The sequence below is a fragment of the Anthonomus grandis genome, chromosome 19, assembly GCF_022605725.1.
Source record: "Anthonomus grandis grandis chromosome 19, icAntGran1.3, whole genome shotgun sequence".
NCBI lineage: Eukaryota > Metazoa > Arthropoda > Insecta > Coleoptera > Curculionidae > Anthonomus > Anthonomus grandis.
The window spans coordinates 9,984,803-10,008,761 of record NC_065564.1 but is presented as its reverse complement, the minus strand read 5'-3'; the positions used below and the strand labels follow the sequence as shown (position 1 = coordinate 10,008,761).

The following is a 23,959-nucleotide window of genomic DNA, read 5'->3' as shown; positions in this document are numbered from 1 at the left end:
GAGGTAACCTGGCCGGCATATTTGATAAGGAAATATAATGTTGACAAAAAAAAAGATGGTGATAATATGGTAGCCACTGCTTGAAAATTCATGAATCGAATAGTCAAGGGAAAAACTATGCATTAAAATTTAAATTAATACTTAATAAATAATATGTAATAAATAATGATCTTAATAATGAAACTGTTCATGCATATGAGGAGTGATCCATCAATAAAATACATCTGATTTTGAATTGAAGTGATGTTTAAAAACAGTTTTTTGCAATATATAGGTATAGGAACTAATTAAATGAATCAGCTTGTTCCAACTTCTATTGAACTCCTTGTTCATTAAGCTTTAATTTTTATAGGATATTCTTATCCGAATAATAATATGATTAAATGAATAATAACAATTTTGATGTGGGCTACATGAATGGAAGTATGGAAATAAAAATGGAAAAAGAAATCGAGAAGAAATTAAAAGAATTTAAATTTTAGGTTGCCTTCTCTCTATTACATAATATCGCTATTACAGGTATGATGAGAACCACACGAGGTGCAGCGCTTAATATTTTGCTCAGTTTATCGGAAATCCCGCTGTGGATTTAGTGGGAGGTGCTAGCAATCTATGTAAGGATGAAGCATAGCGCCACCTGGCAGCATCGACCCGGGATAACAGGGCATGCATCCATCACTAGAGTGGTAGAGAAGGACAAGGTGTCAATTTTGCTGCCCGTCATTGCAAAGCCAGACGACACTGTATGATTAGGAGGTTCCTTTAATGTTGAAATAACAAGCAGGGAAGAATGGCTTAGAGGCTCGACCTCGAAAGGATTTGCAAATATGGGACACAGACGGTTCAAGAATGGCTCACACAGGGTGTGTGAGGAGCTGGAGTGTATCGTAGCGACACTGATCAAGTACAAGCTTTCTCGGTTGGAAGATATTCGTCAGTCTTTCTAGCGGAAGTGTTTGCGATTCTGAACGTGGCCAACAGAGAAGAAGTCAAAGAGGGTCCGGAGACTAAAACAATTATTTACTCCGACAGCCGGGCTGCCTTAAAAGCCATCCAAGCACCCAGGACAAGCTCCAAACTGGGCCAAGAGTGCAGGGATACGCTGGACACAATGGGTAGTAGAAAGACGGCTTGAGTGTGTTGGGTTCCCTGATACAGCGGAGTAAAGGGCAATGAGCGGGCGGAGGAATTCGCGAGGCTTGGATAAGCTCTCCCACCAATTAGCTCCTAACTCTACCTTGGATTAAGTAAAAAACACATTTCTCATATTATACAGAACTGGGCATGGGAAGGGCCAGAAAAAATTGGAGTAGGAACAGTGGGTGTAGAGAGGCCAAAAAACTGCTATCAAACCCAACTAAAGCCAGGATATCGTGACCGGAGTCCTAACAGGTTACCGCAGACTCAGCAGACATCTGCGTATCTTAGGCACACGCCAAAGATAAACAGCCCGCTGTGCTCTAGGTGCTGAGGCCTGCCGAAGGAAACGGCGTATCATTTTCTAGGAGAGTGCGAAGGATGTACTAAGATCAAGGAAAGGGGTGACCAGGGGAACGAAAGGATCTGGGAAGGCCTGCTTTCCTTCATTAGAAGGACTCTAGGACTATTCGATTAACACACAATGTTGCTCGGCAAATCCACAACTCTTTACTGGTGTTCACGAATCAAATTACAAGAATTTTCAATGCGCTCTTGAAGTTTTTTCCTATTATTTATGGCTCCATCATGATACTCCAGCTCTTTCAAAAAATCCCACAAAAAATCGCAAGATTAGAAAACAAGAGAAAATATGGAGAGCGAGGAGGCCAAAGAAAGGAAATTGGTCCATTGCGCCCTATCCATCTAATCGGAAACTAACATTATTTAGATGTTCATGAACTTCTAGTCTAAAATGTAATGAAGCCCGACCATGTAGCTCCAGCATAAATATATGATACAAAATCTCCAAAATATGAGAACAAATGAGAACATTTTATTCTAAGTTAATTTAGTTTTAAGGTGGAATTCACATATAGTTCTCCTTCAATCAGGGATTGATTAACATATTCGCAGTTAACATTTTTTGATACACTTACAGGTCATGAACAGGTGTGAACCCGCAGTATACTTGAATTGCACGACCGACTAAAGTGTTTTAAGAAAAATCGTTAATTTAAATCATACTGTCTTCTATCATTGAACCAGTTGTTTTGTGTTATGGTACAAATATGGCCAAGTCCAGTAATATAGAATTTTTGAGTAAATATATTGATATTTGTACGTAATTTTCATGTCTTTAGAAAATAAAGAGTAAATGATTTAGAGAAAAACTATACACAAATAATAAGTGAAATTAGTTTTCCTTGCCTTTGAATAATTTTTTTTTGCGGCATTATGGAATAATGTTTTCGAGGTCTTGGGGGAAAATAATTGCAGAAAATTTAAAATCTTTTAAGGTTCATTCAGTTGCAAGCCATGGCAATGTTACTACTAACATTCCTTTTTAGGGTACGAGTTTCACAACATGTCTCTAAAATGGAACAACGTATCGGAAATTTGATATGAAGAGGGCATAATAGACCGTTCGAGAAATTGACAAATTAAGCTGTTTGGAAACTGATCTTAGCGAAAAATAGATAGAGCTTAATTTTTTTGAAGGCTGTAATATACAAGTATTATTAACCTTGGATAAATCCCAAAAATTCAACAATAGTAGTAGTAACTTTAATTGTGAAAAATAAGATTAAAGAGAAAAAAACTTAAAGATCTTCAAAATCAGGTAAACATGACGTTTGACCAGGAACCAAAATATTCGAATTGTTGTGTCCTATCCCAGAATGTCGCCATTATTGAAAGCAAACTGCTCTGTTTAAAAAAATCGCAAAAGTAAACGTTGAAGACATAGACATAATAAAATGCCATCGCATTCTTAGCAAAAATAAGTGATACACTATAGACAATATTAGTAATGTTCGCGACGGGCAAAATACGTGAAACAGTGCTTAAAAATAAAAAGAACTTCAAAGCTATAAATATACTGGTTAAGGAGAAATCAACGAAAAACCATCTTGCGATGTTCAGAAAAGCAATAGAACGTTTTTCTCAAAACAATGCGTGGGTCTTTGGTGGAATGTGAAGTCTTTATTGACTGAAAGGCGTTAGCACATAAACATTAGGTGTAATTTAATCCTTAAACTAATTAAAATATTTAATAAACCTAAGACAAATATGTAGGTGTTATTCTATATTAAAATGTTTAAGTATTTATTATTTAAGTTGGAAAAACTAGATTGTATATAGGAATACGTTTTCTGTTAGGTTAGTAAGAATATGCAGATTGAGGGTTGTGGGGCACAGGAAAAAATCTGCTGTAGGATATGGCTGAACAGATGCATACTCGATATTTGCGCAATAAACTAAATTAATATTTTATAATTTAATATAAAATCTTCAAATAGTGGTTTCGAGGAATTTAAATTTTATATGGAAGAGTATAAGTTTGACTTAATTTGATTAACTGAGACATTAACTGAATGCGGGTATGCCAAGTTTTCTCTAGAATCTCCCAGGAAACCAATTCATAGTCACAACTCAGCAAGATAAGAAAATAAGGGATGGGGGAGTTGCAATATATAACTCAAGTTGCAATATATACTTTTTACATAATAACAAGTAATATTAATTTTACTAAGGGAAATTTTACTTTAAATAATAAAACATTCAGTTATTAATCTATAAAAACTACCTTTACTAAGTGAAGCAACTTTTTTTGGCTGATTTAATGGATTATTCCTTCTTATTCTATACTACTATACGTTTTAATTAGTTATGAAAATGTTAATATAGTGGAAGATTTTAATATAAATTCCAGCAACAGTTTATAACAAACTTTAAAATATATTAAAAATACTTCAGTTTCCACAACACATCCAGGAATTCACTAAATTTAATTTTGCAACCCATAATTCTAATCTTGTTGATGTCATAATCGCAAATCAAAACATACAATATAATAAGTCATTCATTCACTCATTATCTATATCACAGTGTATATCTGATCATAAGTTGGTAAAGTCCAGTGCAACGATATATTAGAATGGCCCCGTCAAACCCCAGCATTTTACTTCTCAAACAATGTAAATAGAAGGTGGATGACATTGTTTGGCAGGTGGAATGCTGGTGTTTTGACGGGTGACCATTCTGATATATCGTTGCACTGGACTTTATAGTAGTATATTAAATACTGTCTCAGATTCAGTTCAAATTGAAATAATAGTACGACTTTTAAAATAGAAATAAATAGTGAAAAATAAATACAATTCAAAATAATGTTTCTAGTAGTCTCAAGTGATTGTGTTTAATGTGTACGTGTGTGATAGATCAGTTAACTATATTTGTGCATCCGTGCATTTAAATTCATGCCGGAACGAAAAACAAAAATACCACAATATTTTGCTAATTAATATACCTAAGGCCATATGTCTGTATGTCATAAGAAAAAAAGTAACATACAGAAATATTCATACATGAATGAAGGTAGGGCGAATTATTGAAATATAATATTCAATATTCAACATCATTAAATACCGGGTGTCCCATAACGTAGCGGAGATTGAGTAACAGCATATTCTTTGGTTGAAAATATTATTATTTGACCAAATTTGTCTAGTTCGAAAATTGATAATAACCGAGATAAAGCATGTTACATTTTTAATTTTATTTTCATTATTTCTTAATAATTAAATACAAAAAAATATCAACAGAAAATTTGTTAATAGAGTTTTTAGTATTGAGAAATTCGAATTTAATCTTAATTTATCCGTAAATCATAGAGGGCGCTCTCGGCGACACTCAAATGTCAATGAATATTACTTAAGAAACATATACCTTTGTCGAGTCGCTCAAAATAATCGTTTTTTAGATAATTGAATTTTTTCGATTTGGTTCAATTAATGAATAGTATGGAAATAAGGTGTCATAGTCATGTGTTTTGTAAAGACATGATACCTACTTTGTTTAATTGTTAAATATGTGTTGCATACAATAATTTATTACAAAATAAATAATATTATTTATTTTGATATCAGAACAGAAGAATAAGGACAAGAACAAAACGGTAATATCATTAGCAATAAAAATATTTCTTTTATCTTACAACATTTGCTGAATGTATGATCTCCGTTTACTTCCATACACTTAGCTACCTACCTGTTTATCAAAAGACTGCTTGATATTAAATAATATGTTGTCTGGAAATATTTCTGCAGCATTCTGGTTTTTTCCCCATATCTCTTCCCGAGTATTAATTATGTCTTGTTAAATAACTGATTTCATGTATCCGCTATATGGCAAAGTCGAGAGCGTTAAAATCAGGGCTTCGAGGCGGCTAAGGCATTCGGCTCTTATGACCAATTCAGCGGCAATTTAGCAAATTTTGAACGGGAGTAAAATGGTAAGGATGCAGTTTTTCTTTAAGGAATATTCGAGAAATTGATGAAAGAGGAAAAGTCTTTCTCCAAGTCTGTCATACAGGTTTTTGAAAGTTTTCAAATTAGAATGCTTTCTATTTGGAAAAATATGCACATATCGGCGTGCTCTTCGTGCGTTAAAATTGTCTTGAACATATACGCACATTATGTCCTGGATATCTAAATTAGAAAAAACGTCTCGTGGCATTATCGCACTTTCGCACACGTGGCACTTTCAAATGAAATGTTTGCTTAGAAATTTCTTTAAGGGCGATAATGATGCACATCATGCACCATTATCGCCCTCTTGCATTAAACTCGTGACAGAAATGATATTTGATCTCACCATAACGCGGTCCCCTACATTACTTTGTTTCTATCAAAGCCTGCTATAAAAATATTTAAAAATTTACGTGTATCCAAAAGTCACGGTTTCAATAATGCAGGATGTGTCGCTTTCTTATTTTTTTTATACGGGTTAGTTTCGATTAGTACTGCTTAGCTCTGTAAGTATATTTTTGAATAATCTACCCCTCTATAAATAAAAAACTGAATTTCACTAAAAAAACAAAAAATCGTAAATAACATAAATTTTTTATTTAGACCGCATTCAAAATTAAAGAACACCCTGTATCTTGGTAAATATCGTTTTTAGGACAAGAAGAATTTAATCAAATCCTAATATGTTTAACCGAAGATATGCGAAGTTGCTCTATGTCCACTAAGTTATGGGACACCCTGTATGCAAAAATAACACATATTTCATGCTTAGGTTCATTCACTTGAAGAAATTATGGATGTTTGTATAGAGTCGTAGTTAGCCGTAAATTTTTAGACCAGTCCGGTTTTTCTCTCGGCAGCCCTAACTGACTGCGTTAGTTAATATTTTGAATGATGTGTGATGTGAATATAAAATTACCAAAAAAAGCGTTCCACAGGGGCAGTAATTTTATTATTTCTTTTTAACATACTCAGCCTTTATACATCTATACATATACATCATTTCAGAAATTTGAACGAGCTATTAAGGAATTATTATTTCAAGAGCAAGCCCACCCTTGGGCTTTTGATTTCTATACGTGCAGATAAAAAAACTATGTAGTTACAAAATATATATAAGTTAAAAACAAAATATTTAAATAGTTAGATAGTTTAGATTCAAAACCAACAATTAAATATATCATAACACTTGTAATCCAATTATCTGCTGTTGTTTTTATGCTGCATAAAGAGTATTTGATATTGTTTTATCAATTTATCATATTTTCTTTCAGGTAATCTTTCCTTTTACATGATGGGACCATCACAATGACAAAATATACCTCTATTAAAAAACTAAATACAGAATTAAAAGCAGCGACTACAACGCGATATGCAAATTGTGAGGAAGTTACTAAAATAACCTGTTAGGTTACATCTTCGTGTTCGCATTGTCTATGCAATGTATTGTGTGAAGGATAAACTAAAGCCGGATGTGTTTATCGTTAAAAAAAGACAAAAGAAATAACAGGAGCCGATTTGATAGTATCAGACGTGAGCGGCAAAGAAATGATCCCAGTTTTACATAAATATTCATTTTATGATTATTTAATAATCCTAAATGGTCATTCCATGATGAAAAACTCATTTGTTTATTAAAGTGGCCCTTCTAAATTAAGTAATTCATAACTTTAGTACAGTTACAAGTTGTTTTGGCATTTTTAGTTATTGTTTTAATTCCCCTCCTTTTTAGGTGTTCCTTTCCAAATCCAGCAAAGAATAATGTCGCACAACTTAGGGTTGGAGCAAATATTTGAGTGAAAAGGTTTACAATTATTTTATATATGTATATAGGTATGTTACATTATTATAATCAGCATAAAATTATGATGATTGAAATGCGCAAATTGTCGGTGTGCCAGAGATATTCTAAGGATTTCTGACTTTGATGACATTGATTCTATTTTATAAAAACGGTATGTGATAAAAGAGCTGGAAAAAGCCAAATAATGATTATATTTACCAAGACTTCCCCATATTATTCCCTACAATATGTGACCATAAAATTATTGGTGCCTAAATGACCTTACATATAGACCGACCACCAACAAGGGAAATGTCATACTACCATAACTAAATCAGGATTAAGTAGATTCTTCAACAGTTGATTTTGGTTAATATTCTATCATTGGCTACCCACTTCTATACTTAATCAACACCTCCATAAACCCAGAAAAATTTTCAGAAGAATTAAAAAAATATATTTAACTTTTTATTATACCAAAGGTTTCAAAATCAAGTGATATACGTCCTATAAACTTGCTACCCCGTTGGGGACAATATTCTAGAGACTTATGTGTTAAACATTTAAGAAATATTTTAAAACCAATGGTTTATTAAATGAGTGACAACCAGCGTTCAAGCAGGAGCCATCATTCGTCTGAATCAGCGTTACAGTACGTGTGTGCAAAGTGGAGAAGAGAGATCCAAGTCTAAGGTGGTCTTGGGTATTTTTATAGTGTAAAGTGTGCATTTGAAAGTATGTGCTTGTTCAGAAATTTAAACTCCAACTTTTATAGCCTAAATGGTGTTTCTTTTGACTGGATAAAGGCTTTTTTTTCACAGAGGTCTCATTGTACGAGAGTTCAAATAAGAATGTCGTTTTTATTATATAATGTTGGACTTGCGGTTAACATTCATTAATCATGTCGATTATACGTGTAAGAAAATTGGATTTTTCTACCGTGTGTCAAAATGTTTATCTCAGCAAATTAAAATAATTTTTTATAATAGTATTTTTTTCTACAGTTTTCATATGATTGTATATTCTTCGTTAATTTCTTGCACAAGAGCTTACAACACAATAACGTGATGCTCATCTTATTAAACTGTAAGAGACCATTTTAGGGTGGCTAGATAACCAATGTGTTGAAAAGAACAAATAACATTTTTTTTCAATCGTACATTACTTGAAACTTATTTAAAATCATACCGAATAACAAGAAAATCATAACATCACTAAAGTAAAACAGATAGCCGTGCAAATATATTTGTTTTATAGCTGAATTCAATTAGACCATTCGCTGAACTATGGTGCAAAAAATACAGATTCACTTAGGAGCGAAATTTTTACTTTGTATTTATTAAGAAACCAAATTATTATTTATACTACCCTAGTTTACTACTTTTGTCTAAAATAATAATGATAATCTAGCAACATTTCAAGCCTTTTTTCCATTAAAAAATCCTGAAGAAGCAAACTCTACTGTATAACTTATTAATAGATTTTTAGCATTTTGTCGTGTATGTACGTAATTATTACATTACATTACAATTTAGTTGTAAAATTATATTATATTAAATGAATTAGGTATATTTTTACTATTTCGTTTTTATTCTCTAATTTAAAATTATTTCAACTTTTTTATTATCAAGTTTAGAAGGAGAAAAGTTAATTTTTGGAAGCGGTATAATGATTTTGGCATCCGAGCGGCAGATAACCTGATTGAAATTTAAAAAAATGACTTGTATTGTATTGTGAGTTCTTTATACTGTCCGACTAAAACAATATTATAAGCGCATCGAGAGATAAAATATTTTTCACCGGTACTTAGAAATTCGGCAGGAACTAAAATACCCAAGTTGAAATAAGTTAACTTGATATACAAGTACGCCAATGATTCACAAAAAACGAAATAACATTGGCCTAGCACCCATCCATCGTCTTTTATAACACACAACATTCGTGTTCATTGTACCGCCAGGCCACCCCATTTGTTTGTACCGGAATCATGCTCACTGGCTACACAGACTGTTTTTTCCAGTAGTTTTTGCACTGGTGTTTTACCGTTACAACTTGCCAATGACAAGAAACCAGATACTTTAAACATATTCGTTTTTTTATAACACATACTTATATTATTGTTTTAGTTACAATTTTGCATCATATTATTAAGCCTATGGCAATATGTACTACCTATATTATATACTAACAAGTAATTGTTTGATTTGTGGCTTTATAATTAAAAAAATAAATATAAAACCAACCTTAATAGAATCGTTACTTAATAGAATCTTCCCTTTTACTATTGTCTATATTAGAGTTATTTAGTCAACTTTAGTTAATTATTAAGATAAGAAACATAACTCATAATAGAGTAGTAACAAACTGTAGACTTTACAAGAATAAATTATCGTTTTATAAATTATAGATATACAGTACTTTTCTTTGAAGTCCCCCCCCCCATTTATTTTTTGAACGGGTCAAAAAAAATTTTTGAAACTTGGCATAAGTACAAAAATGTCAAAATAACACATAAGCGCCAACTTGAATAAATGCATTAAATAGAAATCTTGTGTTACCTCATTTAAAAGGTTTTATTGAGTACTTTTAATATTTATTACATGAACTCGGTGGACTCCGTTTTGACCTGTCTAAAAGTAACAGCCAAAAAAATACACTGTTGCAATTTTATTAACGTTTTTAATAATAATATACAAATAATTTATATTTTTTGAATTTTGGATTTAAAGATTAACTTTTTGGTTTCTAAAGACTTACTGAACCGCCCTCGTATGTCACATTTCACGTTAAAAGTTATTGAACATTATTTAGACATTCCAAAAACCAAATAGCTATTAAAAAAACTCGAAAAAAAATTTTAAGATATTTTTCCTTAACCGGTAAATTACTCTTGTATAGTAATTTACCGGTTAAGGAAAAATTACTCTTGTATTTAGAACTGTCGTTTTTATGTCAAAATAAAATAGTGACGCATTTATTTTCGTACACTGATTTTTACCTATTCAAAAATCATAAAAATGTAAAACGTTAAAATAAAAAAAAAATACTTTTTTATTAGGCCGCCATTTTGAAACGAGTTAAGATATGGGTCTAATATTTCAGGATTATAAAGTACTCATTGAGACCTTTAAAATGAGGTACCACACGACCCCCCTTTCTATTTAAAATTTTTTCTCAAGATGTCGCCCAGCCGCCATCTTGGAATTTACAACTACCTAGTTTACAGTGAAAAATAGTATCTATAGACCAATTTACTTATGCCAAGTTTCAAAAATTTTTTTTGACCCGTTCAAAAAATAAATGGGGGGGGACTTCAAAGAAAAGCACTGTATACTTTTAGAAAATCGGATAATGTGTTAATATTTGAAATAGAACTTATATACCATTATACCAAACCTGCAATTATGGACTAACATAAATTAACAAAATTAAAATCTAGAAATTAAAAATCAAATTTATAAAACAGACTTCTTACACAAATTGTAATAATAAATTATGATGGGAAAAAAGTAAGATATGTGATGCATGGATGAGTTTGGAATGAAAAACGGAATCAGAGAGAGGGTGCCTCTTTATTTCAGGTCATATAAAAAAATAAAATTTATGATGGTTTTTTGAGAGCGAAAGATGATAAAGAAAGATATAAAAATGATAAAAGGATATAAAATCCAATATTACCATCATGTAATAAAAGTGGCGACAGGTAAATATGTTTCAAGAAACGCAACTTTTTCCTAACTTAACCTAAGCTATATCTCTAAGAGGTACCGAGATCCCCATGTTCCCCATCTTAGACGTACCGCAACACAACCACAGGACTAAAATATTGCCTAATAACCTAAGGCATATCTCTAAGAGGTACCGAGATCCCCATGTTCCCCATCTTAGACGTACCGCAACACAACCACAGGACTAAAATATTGATTTATATCAATCGACATTATTTACTGGGATAAGGCAAATTATTTATAAATATTTATTTCAGCTCATCCGCTAATTTAAAAGCCAAAATGTACTAATCAAAGTGTTTTAATTTCCTTACATTATTAAAATAAATTTTTAAAAAATACGATGCTAGATTATTAAAAACATAATTTGTTTATTATTTATATTTTTTTTCAGGTGAAATAAAATAAATAAAGCAGGAATATGTAATGATGCTGTCTCCATAGCACGGATAAAATAAATATAGTATTGATGAATTAATATAAAAGACAAAATATTACAATGAATATAGTCAAAATAAATAAAGATTTAACGAATGCCCCCTAAATCGTCAATATAACTATTTAGATAAAATTACTATTTTATCTGAGCAATTTCATTGGGCCAAGATGGATTTGGCTTTTGGAAGAGGCTTTTTAAAACTGATATTAGTATACAAAATAGCAAAAAAGTCGCGCTTAATGCATGTATTGTACTATCTATACAACAGAATTTACACTATATATCTATACTCATTATTATATTTAATGTTTATTAAATATAACGTATTATTTCTTATATTTCTATCTGCGTGATTTTTCAAAATGTTCAACTACTTTAAACCGTTGCCAAGACATGTTTGACAATGCCCGTTTGTCTGCAATATCTGGTCTTAACACCGAATCATCCTTCTCTTAAGCCTTTCAAGCCGTCTTATAAAAAAAAAACTCTTGACGACAGTTTATTCTGACAGAACAAATTTTTTTGCGGATGATTCCTCTTCTGTCAACAAAATAAATCAGATTTCAGATAATTTGTTTTTCGATTTGCTAATTTGAGCTTTGGTCTCTGAATCGTATCCAACCTTAATAGAACATTTAATGACATAATGCTGCACCAAATTCGGCTTTTCACGTTGGAAAAAAGGTGTTGAAGATTGTACCAGTTAAAAATTTCCAGCGCTGCTATTAACAGTGGAAAAAATGTTTCCATATATCGTATGTAGCTGCCCAGGGAAGTTGCTTTAAAGAAGATAACAATAATGATTAAAAAAAATAAAACTTTGATAAATATAAAATAAGTCTAATTATTTTCTTCTACTAATATATGATTTCTACTACTATATGACTTCAAAATTAATTTGGTGAAATAATATAATACAAGCTTTTTTACCGGAAACGTGTTATGCCCGAAGGGTCGTCATATCACTTGATGCAAGATAGTTCTTTCCCTTTGTCTCTTTTTTCTTTGTTTGAATTTAATGTCATGTGAAACACTTTTTTTTATTTTAATGGTTAATATTATTTATTTTTGCTTTGAGTGTTAAAGGCTTAAGCTCCTTAAATGTTACTGAATAAATCTGTGAGTGAGTAATTCTGAACAAGTTAGACCGACAAACTCTTTTAGCGAGTTCGTCACTTTATTTAACTAAAATTATTTTTTGAACTATTGATACAAGCTTGGAAAGGTATTTATATATAAAATTGTACATAGTGACTTTCACTATGTACAATTTTACTAGGGTGCTTAATTTGGATTTTTTACAATTTATTTAAACTCTAAAATTATTATCAATCACAAAAGTCTTGCATAATTTTTAAATTATTTAGTACAAAAAATAGTGTGACAAGAATTGCGTTATTTTAGTGACAAGTTTCAACAATTTTTTTTAAATAATGAAACTTTAACATCAGTTTTGGATTTTTTTATTTAAAAATATCATCGTCTGTTGAAATTTTGTTTTTTTAATTATGCTTATACGCTAAATTATTTTTTTTGTTAAAAGGTCAAAACTCAAATGCCAAAATTTTCAACACAACTAGTCGAGAGTTTTGGCCATCAACTGTATCCATCGATATCTATCCTAACCCGCTGCTCGCGAGTAGTCAAATGTGACAAAACATCTGATTTCATTCTAAAAAAGAGTGGCTTACTCCAGTTTTAGTGCAGGAGCGAAGTGAGTTAAGACTACTGCAAAAATATTTAAAAACACGGAATGATCAACAATTATTATAAGAATACAGAAAAAAAGACAAATCAAGGAAATATACGTCATCATACTTTCTGTCTCAAAAAAGATATCAAGTAGCCCTGAAATGAATTTGCTAATGAAATTTACCAGATATCTACTAGAATCTTTGACTTATTGACTAATCTATCATTTGAACATGTATTTTTCTATTATTATTTTGGAAGAAATGAAGAACTATAGTTAATATTTTCTTATTAATATTTTCTGAGAAGGGTTTCTGTAAGAAATTAGTGATTTTTTTTAAACAATATAGTTTTAAACTCGGATCATTTGGTTTTCGTGAGGGTGGGGATTTTGGGATTTTATCTTAAAATTTTAAGTAATTTTTAAGGAAACGTAATATCGTTATGTTTTAGATTGTTGTTAAAAAAGCTTTTTATACCATTTTACCACCATAATCGATGAACAGTAACTTCGCAATGTTTAAAGAATAAGGTATATACAATTTATTTATTTATTTCAACGGCAATGCTAGTTTACAAAAAATATACAAAAATTTCATCCATTATTCTCTAGAAGACCAACATACAAATTTGACGAAAACAAAGAAAACACATCACGGTCAAATCAAGTCACAGTCTCATAACATATAATTACACGTGTTTCGCTCTAACTCTAGCTCTAGTTAAAGCTAAATTTTTGTATGACTCTGTGTTTTCTTTGTTTTCGTCAAAAAAAATTAATACATAGCAATAACAATAAATGGCAAATAATATAACAATAATCAATAATATGAAAATAAAATTAACTATAGCAAAAATATAGCAAAAAAATATAAAAACATAACCCCAAATATAATTTCAGCACTTTAGCCTTTTAAGTCTCAATTTAAATGAATTAACAGACCTATGGGGTCAAGATTAAGCTTATTAAATGCTCTCATCATTCTGGGGATTGAAAGAAAAGAATCCGTAATTAGCATGGTGGAAAGGCAAACGAAACATATCAGGATTTTGACATCTATTATTGACATTGAGTGGTAGTTTTCAAAATATCAGGGCAATAAAAAATACCATTTAATATCTTATTAGTCCTCCTTGCTTTAAGACTCTCAATGTTACTACTCTTACAACGTTCTTATTCGTTATTACTCTCTATTATCTTATAATTATTATGAAAATTCTCGTAAGTATTAATATCAGCCTTAAAGGCTAGGGAATGAAGAAATGCTTTTTGAAAGGTTTTGTTGCTTCTACATGGTTAGAATAAAAAGGTGACCATACAGGTAAGGCATATTCAAGTCCAGAACGAACAATTAAATAGTAGAACATCTTGAAACAAAAGACAGACAATTTACCAGAGTTACGAACAACAAAACCAAGATTACGCATACCTGTATTGGAAATCTCATCATAATGAGGCACAAATGTCAATTTACTGTCCAGTAACACACCCAAGTCTCTAACAGTAGTAGCAGATCTGAGAACCAAGCCATTTATTGTGTAATGATGCACAGCTAATCTTAGAGAACTACCAAAAAATAATGCTTTTTTAATATAAGCATTTTTTAATATTAAGCTCCAAATCATTATTTACTGATCATAAAAAACACTATTCACATCAGCTTGAAAAAGTTGCCCAGTGTGGGAACTCTGAGGTACACTGAAAAGAACCTGAACTTCTTCAGACATGAATTATATTTATTTATTATACGTTATACGCACCAATTGAATACGATTCGACAAAAATCCATCAATCCACTTCAAAAGATTATCGCCAGCCAAGACCCATCGCACACAACTTCTGAATGAGATGACCATCGCTGACTGTGTCAAATGCCTTCGAGAAGTCAGTATGAATATTGTTCACCTGGCTATGGTTCTCAAAAGCACCCAACAAGTATTGCTGATAATGATGTAAGCAAATTACGTTAGTAATTTATGTTACGATTTACCCTCAAAAAAAACCATGTTGCTGATGTTTAATTATATTCCTAAGACTTCGCAAAAAGGCTGTCAATAATTATGGGTATTTCAGATTGAAAACCTCTGTAGGTGGTAATATCATTTCTATCCCCACTCTTAAGTTTCTTGACTCCGAAACAAACAAAAACAAAACCAACGATGAAAAACGAAATCAAACGAAAGGCAAAACAGATAATGTAGGGGTCTAGTTAGGGAACACACACAATTTTTTGGTAAGACTTATATTAAGAATATTTAGTTTTGAGGCCGTCAATTGCTTTGAAAACATCAAAATTATAAATAAAACAACAAAATTATATTTGCGGATCTCATCACCATCTTCATGTTTTTTGTAAGTTGCTGAAAATTTTTGAACAAACAAATTAACTATATCCTGACCGCCTTCAGCAAATCTGCCATTCAGCTGCATACTACTGGAATAGGAGTAATCTTAATAAATTGTTTACATGTTTCCAAAATTCAAAATAATCATCCATCATTCCCAAAGAGACTTAAGTATATGAACAAAGGGGAGGAGAAACTTCTTTCATAATTGTATTTGTTTTCATTCTTTATAAAATAATATGTAAAGAATTTACTGGATGTGATATTTGGCGTTTTAAAATTTATATTTTAGTCAATAACGATACACGATAGTATAAACTTATTTTATTTTATTTTTATGTTAGTGTGAGTCAGTGTGCAGTTTTTTGTATTTAGATAGGTATGTCTTTTCTGTTAATTAGCGTTCTGCTCCGTGTTATTTAATTTTGTTAATTTTACTTAGGTCTGATGATGCCCTAATGCGGCGAAACGCGTAACCTTTAAATAGACGCTTGATTATTAGACTTGGACTTTGAGTTTACTTTATCCTTCTCTTTGTTCATGTTTCCAAAAGTTATTTCAATATTGGGCTACATCATGATCCATTTTAGCAATGTAGGATTTATAGTAATTATAGCTTATAACCTTGCACCTACTTCTTAAATTGACAAATACTATGTAATCCACGTCGATTTTGGAGGATTTATATCTTTAATGTGCTATTTTTTCTCTATGATTAAATTTTGTAATTCACGACTGAACCGGGGAGGAAATTTAGATGATTCATAATGCTTAATTGGAACAAACCTTTCAAGAGCATAGTAGAGAACACTATAAAAATAGTTGACAGACTTATTAACGTCAGTTGGATCAAACTCCAGTTCCCAAGGAATAGAGGTAAAAAAAGTTGTTTAGAGAATAGTAATCACAGTTTTTAAAATTGAAATAACAATAATCATAAGATTACTGATGTTATTAACAGGAAGTGATCATTCATACGCTTGGTGACGTTGTATAACATTCGTAAGTTCTTCGGACGCAACTGAGACTTCTAGCACAGATGTAAATAGCTCCGCTCCGTGCAGCTATTTACATCTGTGCTTCTACCCTCACAATTTTTGTAAAAACAAGATCTAAAAAGTTCCTGCATGAGTTAGGAATATTATTTAGTTATGATATGTTAGCATAATTGCAGACTAAACACAGACAATTAGCTGCAGTTGTTGATTGCAAACTGTTTACACATAACTTGCCCTCAGCACTGAACCAAGTAACATCAGGTAAATTAAAGTCACCACAAACCAACATTTCACATTCCTGATAAGTACAGGCTACCTCGAACCTAATCTGAATATATGTAGAACAATCTTGCATAAATACTTTTTACCACCATAGAATATTTGCACAAATAGGTGTTCAACTGAGGTATTGTTTATTTTAATTTTACTAGCCTTAATACACTTTCTCAACGCCGCCATTGTACCACCTCCTTTGGCCTTCCCTGTTATGGTCAGATTACGATCATTCCTAAAGACATTAAAATCTTCAAATCCTAATTTAACATCAGTAATATCAGCACTAAGCCAGGACTTGACAATCATTAAAATATCATAAACGCAATTTAGTAATTTTTGTGCGAACACCATCAGCGTTGTGAAAATAAATATTTAGTTTTCTGACTGTTTTTCTCCTTTGTGGCAATTATTTTTCAAGACCCTATTTATATAACAGACACACAAGTTTTCTTTAGTTGACTTCATATGTCTTAAGTACGAGGAGTACTCGTTAATAAACTCATTAATAAATTAAAAAAAACAATTTGAGAGAATTGATTCTCTTAAATTGTTTAGTTAGAAAGCAGAATATGGTACTGAATATACTCCCACCGGAGCGACAAAATAAACAAAATAGACAAAATGACAAGTCGCAAATTCTTAAAATTTTTAGAGTTCATACATTTGTTACCCCATAGTTCTTCACAATGAGATGCTCTACACGTTCTGCGGTAAAAATCTTCCCTGATGACAAAGCCGTCTTGGAGGTCTTCAATAACCTCTTCTCTTCATATACCTACGAATAAATCGTATCCTACTTGGGCGTCTTTTGCCCGTTTGATAATTCATCACTCCTCGAAATTCTTTTTTGATAGAGATATCCATGTTATAAGCAGATTGTATGTTTGAATGAAAATGTGAAAAATATCTGATATACAAGAGTTTCATCGAAGTTAAAAGTCGAACTCATTCAGTCCGCATTACATTCAATGCTACTGTAGTGTAATTATAATAATTAATAGGCCCAAAAATACCACAGATGAATCGGAAAATTTTAGCAGCGGACATGTGGACGTTATTCGCGCAATGATTATTTAAAAAAATTAAATTCTAATAATCTTGAAAAAAACTTGAAGAAGACCTTGACGAAGAATATATTCTTACCTTAGTTGTTTATGTTACCTACAATCTTTTCGAATAATTTATATTTTTTTAAATTATGTAAGACAGGTTAATAATATTTTTAATTTCAGGTTATTCAGGCCAAAACAAATAATAAAATTAGCGTGTGACGAGTTCATTGTGCCGCGTATATAATTTAGCAAACTACATAAAACAGTCGGTTCATTTGTTAATTCGCCAAAAAACAATGCAGACGATCTGTGCTGTTATACTTTCGCAACATTTTTCCCAAAGTTGAAGCCTCATGGGAAGTGAAAGTTTTTTTTAATTTAATAGCTCCGGAGTATTTGCCAGTAAGATTTATTTATAAAAATATATACTTTTCTTAATAACAGGACATAAAATCTGATATTTAACAAAGATCTGGCCTGTGAGAGTTATGGTTGCGGTTGTTTACCTCCAATAAGACTTTTTGTTTTAACAGGAAAAACTACAGTGTCAATTTAAAAAAAGGCTTTAATAAGTCGTTTTATATATTTTATTTAGCTCAATAATATAAAGGGTGTCCCAAATTCAAGGGTGACCATTGGGATCTCGGAAACCGGTCGATTAAATAAAGGCAAAGTTGCGCAATTTGCAGCTTAATAAAATGACATTTAAAAAGTTTTAAAATTCCGGATACTTCCGGAGATATCCAAAAAAACCGAACTTTGTAAAAATTGTTTTTATCTTTTACCGACTTTATTTAAAGAGATATCGGAAAACTAAAAACAGTTTTTCATTGCCACTTTTTTTGCCCTACAACATGGCGCAAAAAAAATAATCCGACATTTCGTTTTTTTTTTTTGATCATCAACTTTATTTTTTCTTATGGACGCCATATTGAATTTTCTCATTTTTAAAATGTATTTTTAATTGCCTTTTGCACTTGCACGTCCGATAACTCCTTCTAGTACTTCCCATAAGAACTCAATGGGAAGTTTATCTGGGAAATTATCATCAACTCTGTTTTATATATGAACCAAAATTATGAAATACCCTGTATTCAATTGATACATTTTCATTGAATTGGTTTAAAAAAAAACTACATAACATACATAGTAATTTATAATATAAGAAAAAATAAAGTTGATGATCGAAAAAAAACGAAACGTTGGATTAATTTTTTTTGCGTCATGTTGTAGGACGCAAAAAGTGGCGATGAAAAATTGTTTTTAGTTTTCCGATGTCTCTTTAAATAAAATCGGTAGAAGGTAAAAACGATTTCGACAATTTTCGATTTTTTTCGGATAACACTGAAAGTATCCGGAATTTTAAAATTTTTTAAACGTCATTTTATTAAGCTCTAAATTGCGCAACTTTGCCACCATTTACCCGACCCTGTAACTCTTACGTTTCCGAGATTCCAATGATCACCCTCGAATTTGGGACACCCTGTACAATGCGGCTCTTAATTTTCCCCGTTCTCTCTTAACGTTTAAATGCGTTTATATAAAAATTTGAAATTTGGCATCATTATCATATTACCTAAATACTACTTTTTAGTCCCTAGATTATTTTGCAAAACTTCAAAATGGCGGCGGGATGCCATTTTGAAAAATAAAATTAAATAGAAAGACGGGTCATCCGATATATAGTTTAAAAGCTCCCACTGAATGCTTTATGGTCCTAAAATATTAAGTCATTACTTCTACCCTTAGTAAAATGGCAGCATTTTTCGTAAAAATGGCAATATTTTTTTCTTTACTACATTTGTTTAGGTGTAATTTGTTAGTAGGTGTGTTGATTTTTTTAGTTTTTTTTTGTTGTTTTTTGACATTGACAAAAAATACAAACTCTACAAACAACAACACACAAAATAAAATATAAGATTTATTCAAATTCATTCAAAAAATAAGAGAGGGAGCGGGCAATTAAGAGAGCTGCATATCATAAAATTATATTAATTATAATTAAAAGAAAAATATTCCTGTCTGAAAGCCTAGAATATATATATAGGCCTCATTAAGGTTTCCTTTTATATGCGTGAATATAATATATTATTATTATTATTATTATTATTATTATTATTATTATTATTATTATTATTATTATTATATTTTATATTATAAAATATAATAATCAATTAAATTATAGGAAATAACGAATTAAATTTCTGTTCTAACAATGGAACTTACCAAAGGCACTTTTAATAACATTTGATTTTGTGTTAATTTTGAATTAATGCCCTATATAGTTAATATTACACTGACTTATCTGACAAGTCATCCTGCAAAAGGTATAGACCACTGCCTTGTCTTTTAGGCCTTTTTAAGGACAGTAATAGAAATGGACATTTACCGTCAATAAGTATTAAATTTGATTTGAGCAGAAGAAAATATTTTAAATATTCTAGAAGCAGATCCTTCTACAATGGTGCGATAATTAGAAATGAAGTTTTGATTCCCCAAGATCGGAAAAAAGAATGTTTCAAATAACATAAAAATATTGCAAACTTTATTCGGACTATTTTGTTTTTACTATTGAAGCTGGATTTTCAAAAAAACAATTATTAACTCTTATAATTTAAAGTCATCTGCAGATGAAAATCCATATTGTATCTTATCACCAGCATCAGTTTGATCCTATTAACGTGTGGACCGGAATCATTGTGCAGCATTTAATTGGATCGTTTGTCTTACCGATTACAGGTCTGCAGAACCGTTTGTAATTTCTCCAGATGAATATTTTAAAGTAGGATAAGAGGGGACCTGTGCCTATACCTTGGCCTGCTGGGTCACTTGATCTAAATCCGAGTCTAAACCCCTTAAAAAATTGTTCGTTTTATCGATATCGGTGTGAAAAAAATTATAAGAATGCGTTAGAGCTAGTCAAAGAATGCGTAATAGGTTCATGTTGGGAATTTTTCCCATTCTGATCACCATACTGAAATTGTACAAAGAATTTTAAAAGTAATTTAAAAAACCGGATTTTTAGAGAATTCTATAAGTCCATAGGAAAAAGTTGTATGGATAATTTGTATAAAAACTATTTTTTTTCTTGCAAGCTATCCAATTTCAAGAGATCCCAAATTTTAGACTCAATAAGTATAACTTAAATTCAATTTGACTATATACCTTGGAACAATAAAAATGTTTGTAACAAGTTATTACTAAATCTTTTAATACTAAATCTTTTAATTCTAAAAATAAAATCGATTTGCTTTGGTGAAAAACTGATCTTATAGAATTTCTAGTACAGCACTTATTTTTGTATATGTTCTAGAGCTTAAAAACTTTTTTCTAATTTTAACATAGTTGTCGGTTGTTATACTGTTATATTTGACCGAATGTTATACTTTGATTTCAACAAAGTTTATCATTCGGTAGCTATATTTTTAGATTCAAACGTAACCTGCTGGCACAGTTCAAAAAATATTTGAATTATTATTGAATTTTACAATTTGCATGCCCCACTTAGATTTTTTTAAGGTAAATATTAACATGAACAACACAGTTTCTTTTTTTAAATAATACAATAAAATTCCACGAAGCTAGAGCAATCGCATATCGTCAATTTTGAATGACAGATAAGTTCTGGCCGCAATATAAACTCCTGGACACAATTATCGCACCACTAATTATTTTGTCAAGAAAATTTAAATAAAAATATATATCAGTTGAAACAGTTATAATATCTTTTCTCGTATAAAAAGCAGAACTGGACAAAAACTATGTTTATGCTTTATCATGGAACATGCTGCTCGTGAGGAGTGAGAATACATCGGCAGGAAAGTTTTCATAATTTGATACGAGGAATGCTGCGAAGACTTCAAGCGGTCATTGCAGCTAGAGGTGGCAATACACGTTATTAAGAATTCATTATGGGTCTATTGTTTTATTTTTGTATCAAAATTGAAGTTAGTTAAAATCGATGCTTTTCCTTGTATTGAATTTAGTTACTTAAATCTCGTTTTGTTAAATAGAATATAATTGTTTTTGTTAATTAATAATGCATAGTTAACAATGCTTATAAGTTTGCTTATTTTTTTATCTTTATTAAAAAAATCTCTAAAAATCAAGTGGTGTGATAATTTTGTCCAGGAGTTTATATTTTTTCCATATTTACTATTAAATCTGTTTTTAAACTTCTAAAATAAAATTAAGAGAGGTACAGGAAAAGCTATAATTATATGTGGACCAAAGTGACGTAGATTTGATTGATTTTCAAGCTTAAAAGATACTGATAAACTGACAATTAGCACTGATGATGGCTTATACGCCAAAAGCGCTCTGCTAAGCTTTTAAAATAAAATTGCTCTGAATACATCTTTTTTGATTAATTTGTAAAAGATAAACGTTTGTAAAATAAGAAATAATTTAAAAAATTACAGTAATTGTTAAAAATTTTGTTGCACCTTCAAACTCGGTGTGTAAATAAAAGATGACATCTTATATCTCATATTTAGGGATGGCTAACACCACTTCATCCCCTGAAAAGACGTGTGTCTTTGAGATATATGGTGTATTTTATAATATTTTATTTACACACCAAGTTTAATAGTGTTACCAAATTTTTAACAATTACACCCATTTTTTCTATATGTAATTAGCTGTTTCTATACTTATTTTAACTTTATTTTAGAAGTTTAAAAACAGATTTAATCCTTAAATATAAAAAAATATATTGGGGGCAGAACTTATCTGGGCGACTGTAAAAATTTGATATTTTCTATCTATATTGCTAACTTCCATGACATTTATATGAATGATGGCTACAAAATTGCCTCAAATGTTTTGATGCCTGTTTTTGAAGATTTTGTGCCCACTGAATTACTGATTTTAGCAGCAAAATGCATGTACAAGAAAAAGACCAAAAGATGTATACCCTTTTTGAAGTTAACTGTATTTTGGAAAGGATGAATTTTGGGACGCTCCTAAGAAAGATGATGATTTTTATATTTTTTAATATAGGTGTTTCATATTAGCAAATCATAAATGTGGTATTATAAGATTCATTCATTAACTTTTCTCTTCTTAAGTCTAAGTAGACTTCATTTTGAAAAAGTTTTAATTTGTCTAAAAATAGCTGAGACAATTATAAATAATTTTATTTATGATTTATTATATTATCTTCTACTAATTAATATTTTTAATATTAATTAGTATAAGACGATGATAAAAATAATAGTAAGAAGAGCTTGTGTATTAAACGTATATTAAACCTTAAATAAAGTTTAATTTTAAACCAGGTAAAAAATACCTAATCATAAAAAATATATATTAAAAATGTATAATAAAAAATATATGACCTACCTTTTTAAATCGGAATTGTGAATCTTGGGTAGAAGAACTATTTTCAAGTATATGCTTATTATCTTCATCACCTTCACAATTCACAGAAAAACTATCGCTTGAACTGTTCCGCTGTGAATTAACAGCAACACTACGAGCAAAACAACTTTTAAAATTCTCCTCAATTAAGTCGTTTGAGTTATTTAAAGAGAGATCTTTAACGGTATCACTCATTTTTTTGTCAAGTTCTTAACAAATTTATCTAAATATATTTTAAGGCCACTGTGACTAAAAATGTAATTCTATTATAAAATTATAGCAGATTTAATTAAACTATTCTATTAAAAATAAGTTCACCGGCGTATAACTCAAATTTCCCGTGACCCAACAGACTGAACTAACGCTAAACGGAACCACGGAACGGCTTTCAGGTAAACAAACTACAGAACATTCGACTCGAGCGCAACCCACATCTGATCCCATTCTATTCTAATTTTTGTTCTTTCATACAAAAGCTTTTCAGTTGGGATTTTACACGCGTTATTGCATAAAGTGCGCATGTCCCTTCTCCATCTGCTGGCTGGTGAATGAGTGGAAGCAATGCAAAATACAGAGGATTCCTAATATATGGTCATGCACACGGTCCGTTTATTCATATGCCATGAGCCATCAGTAATCGGTAGTTAGTTACTTATACAAAGCTACAGCAACTTGAATAATTAGTGAATTAAAAGGTAAAAGACGACAAAAAGTTGAGCTACCGCACAGGACAAAAGAGGAGTTTTAAATCTTGAATAATGTCTGTTTTTTTGGATACAATTTGGAAATAGGGATGGTCATCATCGAAAAAAAAGTATAGTCCCAAAAATTTACTAG

General features: G+C 30.8%; 1 protein-coding gene across 2 annotated transcripts in view; it reads right to left on the bottom strand.

Annotated features, from left to right (window-relative positions):
* The window catches only part of LOC126747536 (uncharacterized), a 57,977-nt gene extending 34,422 nt beyond the window's left edge, over nt 1-23,555 (bottom strand). For both annotated transcript variants that reach the window (XR_007664226.1, XM_050456255.1), the window contains exon 1: nt 23,105-23,555. Coding sequence is in view for 1 of the 2 variants with exons in the window: in XM_050456255.1 (XP_050312212.1) it covers nt 23,105-23,317 (213 nt within the window). In the remaining variant the exon portion in view is untranslated. The remainder of the gene's footprint in view (nt 1-23,104) is intronic.
* Nucleotides 23,556-23,959: the final 404 nt, after the last annotated feature.